General features: G+C 41.5%; 1 protein-coding gene across 2 annotated transcripts in view; it reads left to right on the top strand.

Moving 5' to 3' along the window:
• The first annotated feature begins 10,055 nt into the window (after nt 1-10,055).
• usp13 (ubiquitin specific peptidase 13) overlaps nt 10,056-16,119 on the top strand; it is a 110,357-nt gene continuing 104,293 nt past the window's right edge. Inside the window, exons 1-2 of one of the 2 annotated variants that reach the window (XM_085990262.1) lie at nt 10,056-10,303; nt 14,644-14,769. In XM_085990262.1, coding sequence (XP_085846388.1) covers nt 10,193-10,303; nt 14,644-14,769 — 237 coding nt within the window. In that variant the 5' untranslated portion in view covers nt 10,056-10,192. The other variant, XM_085990263.1, reaches the window with a different exon arrangement.

The following is a 16,119-nucleotide window of genomic DNA, read 5'->3' as shown; positions in this document are numbered from 1 at the left end:
GACCAAGCTTTTGGTTATCTGCCCTAATATCTCCTTATGTGGTTCGGTGTCAAATTTTGTTTGATAATCAATGATGTGAAATGCCTTGGGAGGTTTTACTACATTAAAGGAGCTATATAATTGCAAGTTGTTGTTGTACATTCAGTAGTTGAATTGGAATTGTTTCTGTAGGAACTATATTTTCTATGTTGTCTCCTTTGAAGGTGTTAAAGTTATTTATTAGATGAAAATACCATCATCAGAAAGGTCCAAAATAACTACTTGTACTTAGCAGTAAAATTACTTCAGCTATTGAATCCATTTTGCAATCCAGACCTCATGTGACAACCAATACACTTTGTAAGATTAAATAGAAAAATTATAAACACACAAATTAGTACAGATAGTTGAATAGATTTGGCACGGAAATTACTTGAAGCAAAAGATACATTTAGAAATTCATGAAAACAATATTTGAGAAAAACCACATTTGGTTATATTTAGAATCACCATTTTCTCTTCTATTGGTTGGTAACATCCTGCCTTTCCACCAAAAGATCTACAAGCATGTAATACTTATCAATATTTTATGTACGATCTTCAAAACAGATGTTTTACTTTTAGGTCTCCCTATGCCATGCACAGATTCCTAGACAGGAGGCCAAGCAGGTAAACATGCTCACAGGCTACTGTCCATGGAATTCTGAAATTAGATATTGGAAGGTGTATGAGAATGGTCCAGGAAAACTTGCCTTCTACTTTTCCTACCATATTCATGGGGAAATGCAAGGCTTAATTGCCTTTTTGGAAAAGCATCTGAGATCAGGAACTTAATGGATAGGGAACTCTGCGTGAAAAACCACAATTTCCAATCCATGAAGCAGTGCTCCAGGTCACCTAGGGTATAGAATTAAATAATAAAAACATACAAAAAAGTTGTTTGCTCGCTTAAATATACCCTGAAACTTTGTACTTTTAAAATTACAGCAGGAATGCTCTTCGAGTCTTCAAAATACTCTTTGAAAGAGGAGAGAAACCTATTTCAAGAACCATCGCAACACCATTGTTGTTCTCAGGGTTCAGGTGTGTCGATACCATTATGAACCTTGAATACCTCAATAAGATCCCCTTTCAATCTTCTCTTTAATTTAAATGAACTTAGCACTGTGCAGATGATTTCAATGACTTGTCCACTTACACCAGTAAGACCTTTTTTCTGTGCTGTATCCTATAGACTAATAACATTTAGTTTATAGTTCCAATGCTTATTCCTTCTCCCTAGTCTCATCACTTTGCATTGATTGACAGTGAAGTTCTTTGCCATTTCTCAGCCCAATGTCCCAATTTATCTTCATTGCTTTGCACCCAATCAGCCTGCTTTTGATCGCATACAGACCCCACCTACCTTATGTCATTGGCATTTTTTTTGTCTCTATTTCCACTTCCAAAATATTGATGTACAATGTGAATAGAAAATGACCCACTCATCACTTCCTGCCATACTGATGCAACTCCATGTACGACCACCTTATTTCCTTTGATGCAGCCAGTTACCAATCTATTTTAATAGCTGTCCACCTACCTTATTCCCATTCTCCTTTACATCACTGCATCAAACACCTTGCTGAAGTCTAGATAAACAATATTCCTTTTATGTAAACGTGTCAGCCTTATTGGCCTGTAATTACCAGGACAGCCCATTTACCCTTTTTTAAAAGCAGACGGTACATCCCTTTCTCTCCATTCCTTTGGTACAGTTCCTAATTCAAATGTTTTCCTAAATATCCTTGCCAGAACGTGACCAATTTTGTTGTCCATTTCCTTAAGCACTGTTCTGTGCAGGTCATCAGGCCCCAGGTCTTACTGTGAGTGCTGTCAATGTTTCCAACACTTTCTTATTAGTAATTAATCTTTTGTCTTTAAAATGTCCTCCTTTTTCCCCAGAAAATCAACCCTCACTTCCAGGGGATTTAGCAACTTCTTCTGTGAGCAATACAAAGAAATTGTTCATCTATCTCCCATTTCCTGGTTGCCTGATACCACATTCCCATTGGTACTTTTTAAAGGTAGTACTGTACTACCTCCTTTACTCCCTGTTTATCCAGATGCATGTACAGAAAGATTTTAATTTTTTTATGTTCCCTGCAATCTTAAACTAATTCTCTAGTTTCCCTATCTAACCAGTTTTTGAAGTCTTCATGCTATCCATATATTTCTTTCTGTCTAGCACTGAACCGGAAGATCTAGATTTGAGGAATGCAAATCACTTTTGCATTACCTGTTCTGATGCCCATGTGGGTTTCCTCATATTCCTATTCTGCTTCTTATGCAGGGTATAGATTTACTTTGTATTCATACATTGTGCCACTTCTCCATGTTTCGTCCCTCTAACAGTTTACTCCAGTCTACTTCCATTAACTATTTCCTTATTCTCCCAAAGTCCACTTTCCCAAAATTTTCTTCATTGTATTCTCTTCATCCACTTCTGTAAAGTTAGTTAATAGTCAAATAAATAAAGGCATGGCAGGACAGCTTGATCCAGCGGAATGCACATCCTGTGCCATGTGGGAACTCCAGGATGCTTCCCGTATCCTGAACAACCATGTGTACAGGAGGTGTCGTCAGCTGGAGGTGCTCGAGCTCCAGGTTTCGGAGCTTGAGCAGCAGCTGGTGTCTTCGAGGTTGAGAGCTACATGGATAGCACAGTTCAGGAGGTGGTGACCCTGCAGCTAAGGAGTGCGCAGGCAGAGAGGGAATGGGTGACTGCCAGACAGAAGAGGAGGACCAGGCAGGTAGTGCAGGAGTCCCCTGAGTGCATCTCGCTCTCTAACCAGTATTCTGTTCTGAGTACTGGTGAGGGCGATGGTTCCTCTGAGAAGTACAGCCAGAGTCAAGTCCACGGCACCACGGGTGACTCAGCTGTATGGGGCGGGTGGGGGGGGGGGGGGTAGGAGGAAGATAGGGAAAGCAATAGTGGTTGGGGATTCGATAGTTAGGGGAGCAGACAGGTGTTTCTGCAGCCACAGACATGTCTCCAGGATGGTATGTTGCCTTCCTGGTGTCAGGGTGAAGGATGTCACCGAATGGCTGCAGAACATTCTGAAGGGGGAGGGTGACCAGCCAGAGGTCGTGGTCCATATTGGTACCAATATTATAGGTAGAAAGAGGTCTGAGGTCCTGCAGGCAGATTTTAGGGAGCTAGGAAAGAGATTTAAAAGCAGGACCTCAAAGCTAGTAATCTCTGGATTACTCCCGGTGCCACACGCGAGTGAGTATAGGAATAGGAGGATAGAGCAGATGACTACGTGGCTGGAGAGATGGTGCAGGAAGGAGGGCTTCAGACTCTTGGGAAGAGTGATCATAGCATGGTAGAATTTCAAATTCAGTTTGAGGTTGAGAAAGCTAGGTCTCAAACTAGTGTCCTGAACTTAAACAAAGGTAATTGACATGAATCAGTCATTCATGAAAGAAAGACTTATGAAATAATATTGAGCGGCCTGCGGGTGGCGCTGTCCAGGGAGAGTATAAATACTCGGGCACGGGCCCAGCTTGCGCAGGACATTCTTAACAGGAACTAGTGAAGGACACAACTAGACCTCCATGTTGTAAAACAGTTGATTAAAGCTTTGTTTAACGCTTAGACCAAGTGTCTAGTAGTTTTCTTATGTCAGTAATTACAAAGGTATGAAGGCAGACTTGGTTAAGGTGGACTGGGAAAATATATTACAGGGTAAGACTAGAAAAGCAGTGGCAAACATTTAAGGAATTATTTCATAACTCTCAGCAAAGATATATTCCAGTGAGAAAGAAAGACTCTTTCTCACTGAACCATCCGTGGCCAGCTAAGGAAGTAAAGGACGGTATCAAATTGAAAACAAAAGCATACAATGTTGCGAAGAATACTGAAAGGCCAGAGGATTGGGACATTTTTAAAAGGCAGCAAAGGACGACTAAAAAAATGATAGAGAGAGAAGATAGCTTATGAGAGTAAGCTAGCAGGCAATATAAAAACAGACAGTAAGAGCTTCTACAGGTATATAAAAAGGAAGAGAGTAGCTAAAGTAAACTTTGGTCCCTTAGAGGATGAGTCTGGGGAATTAATAATGGGAAACAGGGAAATGGCAGAGATCTTGAATAAATATTTTGTATCAGTCTTCACGGTAGAAGACACTAAAAGCATCCCAATAATGGATAATCAAGGGGCTATTGGGGTGGGAGGGGGGAACTTAAAACAATCACTATCAGTAGAGAGAGAGTACTAGGCAAACTAATGGGACTAAAGGTGGACAAGTCCCCTGGACCCAATGGCATGCATCCTAAAGTCTTAAAAGAGGTGGCTGCAGAGATAGTGAATACATTGGTTGTAATCTAACAAAATTCCCTGGATTCTGGAGAGGTCCCAGCGGACTGGAAAACCGCAAATATAACGCCCCTATTTAAGAAAGGAGGGAGACAGAAAGCAGGAAACTATCGACCAGTTAGCCTAACATCTGTCATTGGGAAAATGCTGGAGTCCATCATTAAGGAAGTGATAGCAGGATATTTAGAAAATCATAATATAGTCAAGCAGAGTCAACATGGTTTTATGAAAGGGAAATTGTGTTTGACACATTTGCTAGAGTTCTTTGAGGATGTAATGAGCAGGGTGGATAAAGGGGAACCATTAGATGTCGTGTATTTGAATTTCCAGAAGGCGTTCGATAAGGTGCCACATAAAAGGTTACTGCACAAAATAAGAGCTCACGGGGTTGGGGGTAATATATTAGCATGGATAGAAGATTGGCTAACTGGAGAAGGGAAAGTGCAAAGAGACCTTGGTGTTCCTGTGCACCAGTCGCTGAAGGTAAGCATGCAGGTGCAGCAGGCGGTTAAGAAGGCAAATGGTATGTTGGCCTTCGTAGCAAGAGGGTTCGAGTACAGGAACAAGGATGTCTTGCTACAGTTGTACAGGGCCTTGGTGAGACCGCACCTTGAGTATTGTGTGCAGTTTTGGTCGCCTTACCTGAGGAAGGACGTTCTTGCCATGGAGGGAGTGCAGCAAAGATTCACCAGGCTGATACCTGGGATGGCAGGAATGACGTATGAGGAGAGATTGTGTCGATTGGGCTTATACTCACTGGAGTTTAGAAGATTGAGAGGGGATCTCATCGAAACCTATAAAATTCTGTCAGGCCTGGACAGACTAGATGCAGGAAGGATGTTTCTGATGGCCGGGGAGTCCAGAATCAGGGGTCATAGTCTAAGGATAAGGGGTAAGCCATTTAGGACTGAAATGAGGAGGAATTTCTTCACCCAGAGAGTGGTGAACCTGTGGAATTCTCTGCCACAGAGGGCGGTGGAGGCCAGTTCACTAAATATATTCAAGAAAGAGTTGGATATATTTCTTAAGGCTAAAGGGATCAAGGGATATGGGGAGAAGGCAGGGACAGGGTACTGAATTTGGATGATCAGCCATGATCTCATTGAATGGCGGAGCAGGCTCGAAGGGCTGAATGGCCTACTCCTGCTCCTATCTTCTATGTTTCTATGTTTTTATGTTTAACAGAAAACAAAGAGTCGGGATAAATGGGTCATTTTCAGGTTGGCAAACTGTAACTAGTGGGGTGCAACAGGGGCCTCAACTATTTACAATCTATATTAATGACTTGGATGAAGGGACTGAGTGTAATGTAGCCAAATTTGCTGATGATACAAAGGTAGGTGGAAAAGCAAATTGTGTGGAGGCACAAAGAATCTCCAAAGGGATATAGATAGGCTAAGTGAGTGGGCGAAAATCTGGCAGATGGAGTTTAATGTGGGAAAATGCGAGGTTATCCACTTTGGTAGGAAAAATTTAAATGGGGAGAGATTACAAAATGCTGAGGTACAGAGGGATCTGGGAGTCCTTGTACATGAATCACAAAAAGTTAGCATGCAGGTACAGCAAGTAATTAGGAAGGCAAATGGAATGTTGGCCTTTATTGCAAAGGAAATGGAGTATAAAAGTAGGGAAGTCCTGTTGCAACAGGTGAGACCACACCTGGAGTACTGCGTACAGTTTTGGTCTTCTTATTTAAGGAAGGATATACTTGCATTGGAGGCAGTTCAGAGAAGGTTCACAAGGTTGATTCCGGAGATGAAGGGGTTGTCTTATGAAGAAAGGTTGAGCAGGTTGGGCCTATACTCACTGGAGTTTAGAAGAATGAGAGGGGATCTTATTGAAACATATAAGATTCTGAAGGGGCTTGACAGGGTAGATGCAGAATTAGGGGGGGAATCTAGAACTAGGGGGCATAATTTCAGAATAAGGGGGCACCATTTTAAATCAGAAATGAGGAGGAATTTCTTCTCTCAGAGGGTCGTGAATCTTTGGAATTCTCTTCCCCAGAGAGCTGTGGAGGCTGGGTCATTGAATATATTTAAGGTGGAGATAGACAGATTTTTGAACGATAAGGGAGTCAAGGGTTATGGGGAGCGGGCAGGGAAGTGGAGTTGAGGCCAAGATTAGATCAGCCATAATCTTATTGAATGGCAGAGCAGGCTCGAGGGGCCAAATGACCTACTCCTGCTCCTACGTCTTATGTTCTTATTCCTGGGGCATTGGGGCTGGTTCTGGGGGAGGTGGGACCTGTACAGGCCGGACGGGTTGCACCTCAACAGAGCCGGTACCAATATCCTCAAGGGGAGGTTTGCTAGTGCAATTGGGGAGGATTTAAACTAAGTTGGCAGGGGGATGGGCACCAGGATGTAGCATTAGAAAGGAGAAACAAAGGGCACAAAGGATTGAGAGAGATGGATAGGACTAAAGTAAGAAATAGTAAGGTATTATGTGGGGTCAGACTAAGGATGGTCTAAGATAGGTTTACAGTGAACGTACGAAGCACAGTGAACAAGGTTGGTGAGCTACAGGCGCAAATAGTCACATGGGAATATGATGTCATGGCAATAACGGGGACCTGGCTCAAAAAAGGGCAGGATTGGGTATTAAATATTCCTGGATATAGGGCGTTCAGGAAAGATAGGAGGTGGTGTTGCAGTATTGGTTAAGGAGAATGTTACAGTGATGGAGAGAGAGGATGTCCTGGAGGGGTCAAGGACAGAATCTATATTACTAGAGTTAAGAAATAATAGAGTAGTGATAATGGGGAACTTCAACTATCCTAATATAGACTGGGATAGTAATAGTGTAAAGGGCAGAGAGGGGGAAGAATTTCTGAAGTGTGTTCAGGAGAACTTTCTTGATCAGTATGTTTCCGGCCCAACAAGGAAGGAGGCATTGCTGGATCTAGTTCTGGGGAATGAGGCGGGTCAAGTGGAGCAAGTGTCAGTAGGTGAACATTTAGGGAACAGTGATCATAGTATCATAAGGTTTAGATTAGCTATGGAAAAGGACAGGGAGCAATCTAGAGTAAAAATATTTAATTGGAGGAAGGCCAATTTCAGTGGGATGTGAACGGATCTGGCCCGAGTAAATTGTAATCAAAGATTTGCAGGCAAAACTATAGTGGAACAATGGGCTGCCTTTAAAGAGGAAATAGTTCGGGTACAGTCGAGGTACATTCCCACTAGGGGGAAAGGTAAGGCAACTAAAGTCAGAGCTCCGTGGATGACAAAAGATATTGAGAGTAAGATGAAGCAGAAAAAGAGCGTGTATGATAGATGTCAGGTCGAGAATACATCTGAGAATCAGGCTAAATATAGAATGTTCAGAGGAGAAGTGAAAAAGAAAATAAGAGGGGCAAAGAGAGGGTATGAGAATAGAATGGTAGCCAACATAAAAGGTAATCCAAAAGTCTTCTATATGCATATAAATAGTAAACGGGTAGTAAGAGGAGGGGTGGGGCTGATTAGGGACCAAAAAGGAGACCTATGCATGGAGGCAGAGGGTATGGCTGAGGTACTAAATGAGTACTTTGCATCTGCCTTCACCAAGGAAGAAGATACTGCCATAGACATAGTGAAGGAGGAGGTAGAGGAGATACTGGATGGGATAAAAATTGATAAAGACGAGGCACTAGAAAGACTTGCTGTACTTAAAGTAGAAAAGTCACCAGGACCGGATGGGATGCATCCTAGATGCTGAGGATGCTGAGGGAAGTGAAGGAAGAAATTGCGGAGGTACTGGCCATAATCTTCCAATCCTCCTTAGAAATGGGGGGTGGTGCCAGAGGACTGGAGAATTGCAAATGTTATACCCTTGTTCAAAAAAGGGTGTAAAGATAAACCCAGCAACTATAGGCCAGTCAGTTTAACCTCGGTAGTGGGGAAGCTTTTAGAAACAATAATCAGGGACAAAATTAACAGTCACTTGCTAAGCAATCCCATAATCAATGGATCAGATCAAAGCTCTGCAGTCCTGCCACATCCACTCATGAATGGTGGACCATTAAACAACTAACGGGAGGAGGAGGCTCCATGAATATCCCCATCCTCAATGATGGTGGAGCCCAGCTCGTGAGTGCAAAAGACAAAGCTGAAGCATTTGCAACCATCTTCAGCCAGAAGTGCCGAGTGGATGATCCATATTGGCCTCTTCCTGAGGTCCCCACCATTACAGAAGCCAATTCAATTCACTCCACATGATATCAAGAAATGGCTGAGTACACTGGATACAGCAAAGGCTGTGGGCCCCGACAACATCCCGGCTGTCGTGCTGAAGACTTGTGCTCCAGAACTAGCCGCACCTCTAGCCAAGCTGTTCCAGTACAGCTACAACACTGGCATCTATCCGACAATGTGGAAAACTGCCCAGATATGTCCTGTCTACAAAAAGCAGGACAAATCCAATCCAATTACCGGGGTTCAAGAAGGCCGCTCAGCACCACCTTCTCAAGGGCAACTAGGGATGGGCAATAAATGCTGGCCTTGTTAGCAACGCCCACATCCCATGAACGAATAAAAGAAGTGTGGATTAATTAAGGAAAGCCAGGATGGATTTGTTAAAGGTAAATCGTGTTTAACCAACTTGATCGAGTTTTTTGGTGAGGTATCAGAGAGGGTTGATGAGGGCAATGCGGTTGACGTGGTGTACGTGGATTTCCAAAAGGCGTTCGACAAAGTGCCACATAATAGGCTTGCCAGCAAAATTGAAGCCCATGGAATAAAAGGGACAGTGGCAGCATGGATACGAAATTGGCTAAGTGACAGGAAACAGAGAGTAGTGGTGAACGGTTGTTTTTTGGACTGGAGCATTGTGTCCAATTCTGGGCACCGCACCTTAGGAAGGATGTGAAGGCCTTAGAGAGAGTGGAGAAAAGATTTACGAGAATGATTCCAGGGATGAGGGACTTCAGTTACATGGATAGACTGGAGAAGCTCGAGTTGTTCTCCTTGGAGCAGAGAAAGTTGAGAGGAGATTTGATAGAGGTGTTCAAAATCATGAGGGGTCTAGACAGAGTAGAGAGAAACTGTTCCCATTGGCGAAAGGGTCGAGAACCAGAGGACACAGATTTAAGGTGATTGGCAAAACAACCAAAGGCGACATAAGAACAAACTTTTTTCACGCAGCGAGTGGCTAAGATCTGGAATTCGTTGCCTGAAAGGGTGATGGAGGCAGATTCAATCACAGCTTTCAAGAGGGAGTTGGGTAAGTACCTGAAAGAAAGAAATTTGCAGGGCTACGGAGAAAGGGCGGGGGAGTGGGACTAGCTGAAGTGCTCTTGCAGAGAGCTGGTACGGGCTCGACAGGCCGAATGGCCTTCTTCCGTGCTGTAACCATTCTATGATTCTATGATTGGCGGGTCATGGAGCCATAGGCTTCTCGGCGCAGAATGTAGAAAGGACTGGCAGTGTCTGATGCCAGTTTTGCTGTGCTACCTCCTTGCAATGACCTCCTGGATCTCATTTTTTGTAAGCAAGTAAATCTCAGTTAACATTTCCAATATTGGCATATCTGTTATAGCCCATTTCTCCTGGATTATTAATTGGTGAACAACACATTGGGGGCACCGAGGAGATTTGTGACTGACCATTGCTCGTAGTTAGGTTTTATAGTCGAGTCTCTTTGTACATGGTGTCACTAATCTCTTCCAGTTTAGTGCGGGTGAAGGCTTTTTGAATTTCGCGTTTTTTCTAGTGCAGAAGCGTCAGCAGGTCCGATGGCAGGAGGGAGGGCTGCGAGTTTGTTGGTTTAAAAATAGTGTGTCGTCCTGCAGTCTCTGTCTGCTCGTCCAGCTCCAGCTCACTTCACAATCAATGTCTGCCCTGAACAGCATTCTGGGTTAGGAATGTCAACATGGCTGCAGACATCGGCGAACTGCTGGTCCCGTATATGCCAACCATCCGAGTCCCTAGATCAGGGGACAGGGTTTACAAGAGCGAATGCGCCTTCTCCTTTGACACCCCAGTAAGTAGGCAGCCTGGCCCTTTAGGGGGACGCACTTATGGGGGCTTCCTTGTTTGCAGAGCTGGAAGTTTTGCACTGACACGTGAATGACTCCACAAACTGGCGATGCTCATCTGTATTTGGGAACTTGCTGATAGCGGGAGGCGCTGGACCGCGTTGCTGCTTTAGACGGTGCTGGAAAAGGCAGTGGGTAATGAGAGGGACCGCACTGCCAGCCGAGGGCCACCAGCTCGGCAATCTAGTGGGGCCAGAATACAACAAGTGTAGGGACATGGTATTTGTGTGAATGGAGAGGGCGAGAATTTAAACCGAAATCAGGAGGCGGGTGTCATATACTAAAGGGGAGTGTGGGGAGGTAACGAGCTGTCTAATCTGTCATTTATATTTAGACGCGTAATCTTCAAGTTAAAAAGAATCTGAAAGGCAAATGAAAAGTAATGAAATGCTCAAAGATGTTAACATTTCTGGAAAGAAAGGAAATCGAAGTCAAATATGAAGGAAAATAACTTTTTAGAACTTTTAAACTCTTGTATAAATTCGAAAGGATGGTATAAAGGCAATACTACTTACTTTATTTAATTTTAATAAAATAGAAATGTAAAAATGTGGTAAAAGGTGACTCAGCTGTTTGGCGTTCATCAACAGTGCCCGAGACAAGTTATTTATATCCAGAGAGTTTGGGGCTCGGGTGTCGCATTTCTTTTTTGCTCTGAACTGATTTTGTGTATCCCAATTAGTTCAAAAAAATCAAGGAGACGAATTGACTTAATTAACAATTATTTAGTTTGAAGTATTAATAACTTTGTGGTATTTTTAGTTCTTATATCTTGTATTCCTTTTATTTGAGGTGTAATGCGATCACTATATTAACAGTGAAAATAGAACGTGTGTTTTACTCCATCAAGTGGCGATACAGTATATGGAACCTATTCACATCCCCGCGTTAGATCCAATCCAGAACCTGTAATGGTTTGCCTTATCACACTAACTGAACATTTTCCCTTTTCCCCTGCTATTTCTAGCGGGATAAATGGGCACATTTTTCAATAGGCTTAGTAATTTTCCTTCACTATTTGCCTAGATAGAGAGAATGTTTCCACTTGTGGAGGAGTCCAAAATTAGAGCCCATAAATATAAGATAGTCACTAATAAATTCAATAAGTAATTCAGGAGAAACTTCTTTACCCCAGAGAATGGTTGGAATGTGGAACCTGCTACCACAGGGAGTAATTGAGGTGACTCAGTAGATGCATTTAAGGGGAAGCTAGATAATTACATGAGGGAGAAAGGAATAGAAGGATATGTTGACAAGGTTAGATGATCTAAGGTGGGAGGAGGCTCCTATGGAGCATAAACAACAACAACTTGCATTTATATAGGCCCTTTTACATAGTAAAATGTCACCAGGCGCTTCACAGAAGCGTTCTCAAACAAAATTTGACACCGAGCCACATAGAGATATTGGAACAGGTGACCAAAAGCTTGGTCAAAGAAGTAGGTTTTAAGGAGCGCTTTAAAGGAGGAGAGAGAGACAGGTGGAGAGGTTTAGGGAGGGAATTCCAGAACTTAGAGCCTAGGCAGCTGAAGGCACAGTCGCCAATGGTATCCTTTATCACATCCAATATTTTAAACAGAATATATTTTCCATGCTTATGGATTAATTGACACAAATTTAAGAACTTTAATACATAATGCAGAAACCAATGATCATAACACCGGTATAGACCTGTTGGGCCGAATGGCCTGTTTCTTGGCCATGAAATTCAATGTATTTCTATGTCATACTCGTAGTAAACACCACATAAAGAAATTTAAACTCAAACATACAAACTATTTCAGATTTCTTTGAACGAAATGCTCAGTGCAAAAGGGTAATAGCTTAGATTTCAAATTATTGTGATTATAGTTTCTTGTTTTACATATTAACAAGCAGAGGTTCTTGAAATGCATCACAGCGCATTTATGCTTTTAAGCAGTTACATATGATGGAAAAATGTTTTATTTTAATAATTAGGCTTTCACAGTCGATTTCTTATCAACAGTGTTCCTGTGTCTTACCACTTGGGCTAGCGTCACGAGGAAATTAGGCACATTTAACTTTCTAGTACAAATCTGACCACTTCCAATGGAAAATTCTACGTGTTTCCTCTTTGTTCTCTTCCTTCCTTTCAATGTTTTCTCTTTTTCTATTAATTGCTCTCCCATGGAATTGAACACTGGAAGACAAGACAAAGTGCAATCTTCAGGTGAAGAATGGTTAGAGTACAAGGGATAATTGGACCAGGGCATACAGATGTAGTTCAGTCCCATTTTAAAGTTATGCATTCTCTTTTTTACTTTTTTGATTTAATATTCTATCTCTAGGAAAAGAATTACATGGTTTTTAAAAAATAATTTTTTAAAAGTTTGTTCATGATATTTCCACTTCTACTTTTAATCCTATGTGTATGTCCCAATCTTTACTTCGCTCTCTGTAAAATTTATAAAAAGGAAATTAGAATCTGTGCATTTTACTTCCTGGTTTACTGTCTGTGAGAATTGTTCAATGTGATTGGCTGCTTAGCCAGCTTGATTTCATCACTGTTGCTGGACGCTGGAGATTCGCTTGATTTGACGCCAGATTTAAACAAAGAGAGCTGAAATTGATGCCACAGAGATCGCTAGATCTTTGTGGGCCGCTTTCTTCAAGGCCAACGGCAACTGCTGCCTCTTTGCCACTAATTGGAAAATTCCAGGCCATTATTTCTCCCCTGACATTGCTCACTCTTAAGTTGAATTATACGTTTTAAAAGGAGGAATGTTACACACAATGTATTATTCTGCGCAAAAGTGGAACTGAATCTCTTGAAGACTACAAAATCTAATGACATTAAGTAACCACTGTGTAAGTTGATTAAAAGAGTGATTGCTATGTAGGGTAGATAGATACCAGAACATTGGCTTTGATTGTGGGAAGGCTAATTATGAGGCTGCAGACATTGTGTTACAGGAGTGCTTTTCTGTACAGTCCAAGTGACTGCCTTCATTTTGCTATAATTTTTAAAAAGCAGTGACACATAATTTGCATTAGGCAGCTTGTGATCTCTGAAATGTGACAAAAATGAAGCCTGCATTAGACATAACATTTAACCAGAGTCAATAGGTGATTCATATCAACAAAAGTACTGAAAACATATTGTCACACTGAATATGCATGTGATTTAGGCAATTCTGGAGGGTGACCCAATGATGTGTAGGAGCACTTTAGCATTCCAGCTACAGTATAAGATCCTACATGCTTACTTCTCTTTATGACTTGTATCCATTGACTCAGAGCCTATATAATAACAAAATACTGCGGATGCTGGAAATCTGAGATAACAACAGAAAATGCTGGAAATACTCAGCAGGCCAGGCAGCATCCGTGGAGAGAGAAACAGGGTTAACGTTTCAGGTCTGGGACCCTTCATCAGAACTGGAAAAAGCTGGAAATGTAACATATTAAGCAGGTGCGGGGGGGGGGGGGGGGTGTTTAGGAGGGGAGGAAGGAATTGAAAGAACATGCTATGAAAATGTTGCAAATGGGAATGGCAAAATCATACTGCATGAAAATAATCCCTGCCCCCATTTTTCATGCAGTATGATTTTGCCATTCCCATTTGCAACATTTTCACAGCATGTTCTTTCAATTCCTACCGCACCCCCCCCACCTGTCTCTGCACCTGCTTAATATCTGTTACATTTCCAGCTTTTTCCAGTTCTGATGAAGGGTCCCAGACCTGAAACGTTAACCCTGTTTCTCTCTCTACGGATGCTGCCTGGCCTGCTGAGTATTTCCAGCATTTTCTGTTGACTCAGAGCCTATGTTGCTGTGTAAAGATAGTGAAAGGGTTTTTTGAAGAAACGTTCTAACTAATATATTTAAAATGAGTCTCTTAAGTTTCTACAATCTGCAAAAAAGTTAGCTACATTTTCAGTGCTTTAATACTGCTACATATGCTAACTCCTTTAGAAACACGTGCTGGGTTAACTCAACCTTGCAATACTCGCACTGCGTATTAAAGCTTCTCTCATCAAATTGCTAAATGACGATGGTTCATATGCTGTAAGCACAAAGGTATTAATCGTAGTTATGGAAGAATATATGTTTTTAAACATGGGGAAACTGAAACATATATATGTTTTAATGCACTTTTTATGGCAGTTGCGCATAACGGTATTTTGGTTGAATTATAACTTGACGTTAAGTGCTGTATATGATATTGAAGTTATTTACCTTAGTGCTCCAAACTTTATTTTTCCCATTTACTCTCTGTTGTCTTCAAGATTAAACCGTTTGTTCTATTTTGTTTAAATTGCAGGAATCTGAAGGTGGCCTTTACGTGTGTATGAGTACTTTTCTCGGGTTTGGAAGGGAACACGTAGAGAGACATTATCGCAAAACAGGGCAATGTGTCTATATGCATCTAAAACGAACCATAAAGGAGGTAAGAATGGTATCAGCAACAGTACAGTAAATTCATTTTTTTAACACATTGTAGGTTTAAAAGTCACTACTCATGGTTACCAACTTGATTGAATTTTTTTTGAAGAGGTTATAAAGTTGGTGGATGATGGAGGTCTAGTCGATATTATGTATCTTGATTTTGAAATAGCTTTGATAAAGCTGAAAGAAAGGCTGCCAAGTAGGACTACATCTTGTGCGATTGGTGGGCAGATCTTTGGCTGGATAGCGAATTTATTATATTTTCACAGAGAGAGTGGGTAGTTATTAATGGTAGCAGATGTGTGTGTGTGTGTGTGTTTTGGCCACTAGTGGAGTCCTGTAACAATCTGTGTTTGGTTTCTTCCTCTTCACCATCTTTATTAATGATCTGGATGAAGACATCAGGGGAACAACACAACAGTTGGCTGATGACATGGAAATATATGTGGGAGTTAGGATCTTAGATAAAATAGATTATCGGCAGGCAGATCTAGATGCATTTGGGGAATGGGCCACTGTATGGCAGATGTCTTTCAATGTAGATAAGTACAGCATTTGGGCTGGGTAATTGCAGGCATATGTACACCATGTGGGTTCACCTGCTCAATGCTATTAGAGAGCGAGGACCTCATCGAGGAGGTTGGGGGAAAAACAACTAAGAGGTATTGCTGAGTTTGACATTATGTATGGCTGAATTGTTGGTTATAATTGATAGCTGAAATAAGACTGCTGAAATACCCTCGGTTAATTGCCCATAATTTTGTTCCAATACCTTTCTCCTCACTAATTCCAACAGTTGCCCTTATGTCTCACTGTTTAATAAAAGTTAACCATAATTATGTTCCATTGCTTACATTTTCAGAAGAGTTGGCCATTGAGTTGGTTAATTTGATTGAAGCCTGTGCTATTTCTATTTCTTTTCCTTATCACTAATTTCTACAATTTTTAAAATAGATTTATACATTTGTGTTTATTTAATTTTTTTTTAAAACTTTGATCAGTGGCATCATTTAAACTTAATGTTTTGTAGATCTGACATTTGATTTTTGCTGTGCAACACAACCGAGTTTCTTTTGAAATGAATATTTAATACAAGATATAAAAATGATGCTGGGGTGGTAAGAAAGAAAGCTGCTAGAATAATGAATTCAGACTTTCATAAAGTGCCAGTAAACTAATGCTGTACATTCTATTAAATGTTATGGTAACATACGTGAATTATACTTCTGTGGTAAACCACTGTTTGTATTCCACTGTGTACATGCCTGGACATGCCTCGGCTGACTCCTCCCACAAGTCCTAGTATAAAGGTGACTGCTCCCCAGCCCTTTGTATTCTGGACCGGTCGACC

Source organism: Somniosus microcephalus, chromosome 6, assembly GCF_052327205.1.
Source record: "Somniosus microcephalus isolate GS21.2 chromosome 6, FLI_Smic_1.0, whole genome shotgun sequence".
NCBI lineage: Eukaryota > Metazoa > Chordata > Chondrichthyes > Squaliformes > Somniosidae > Somniosus > Somniosus microcephalus.
Note: the sequence above shows the minus strand (reverse complement) of the source record. Positions and strands in the feature narration are given on the sequence as shown.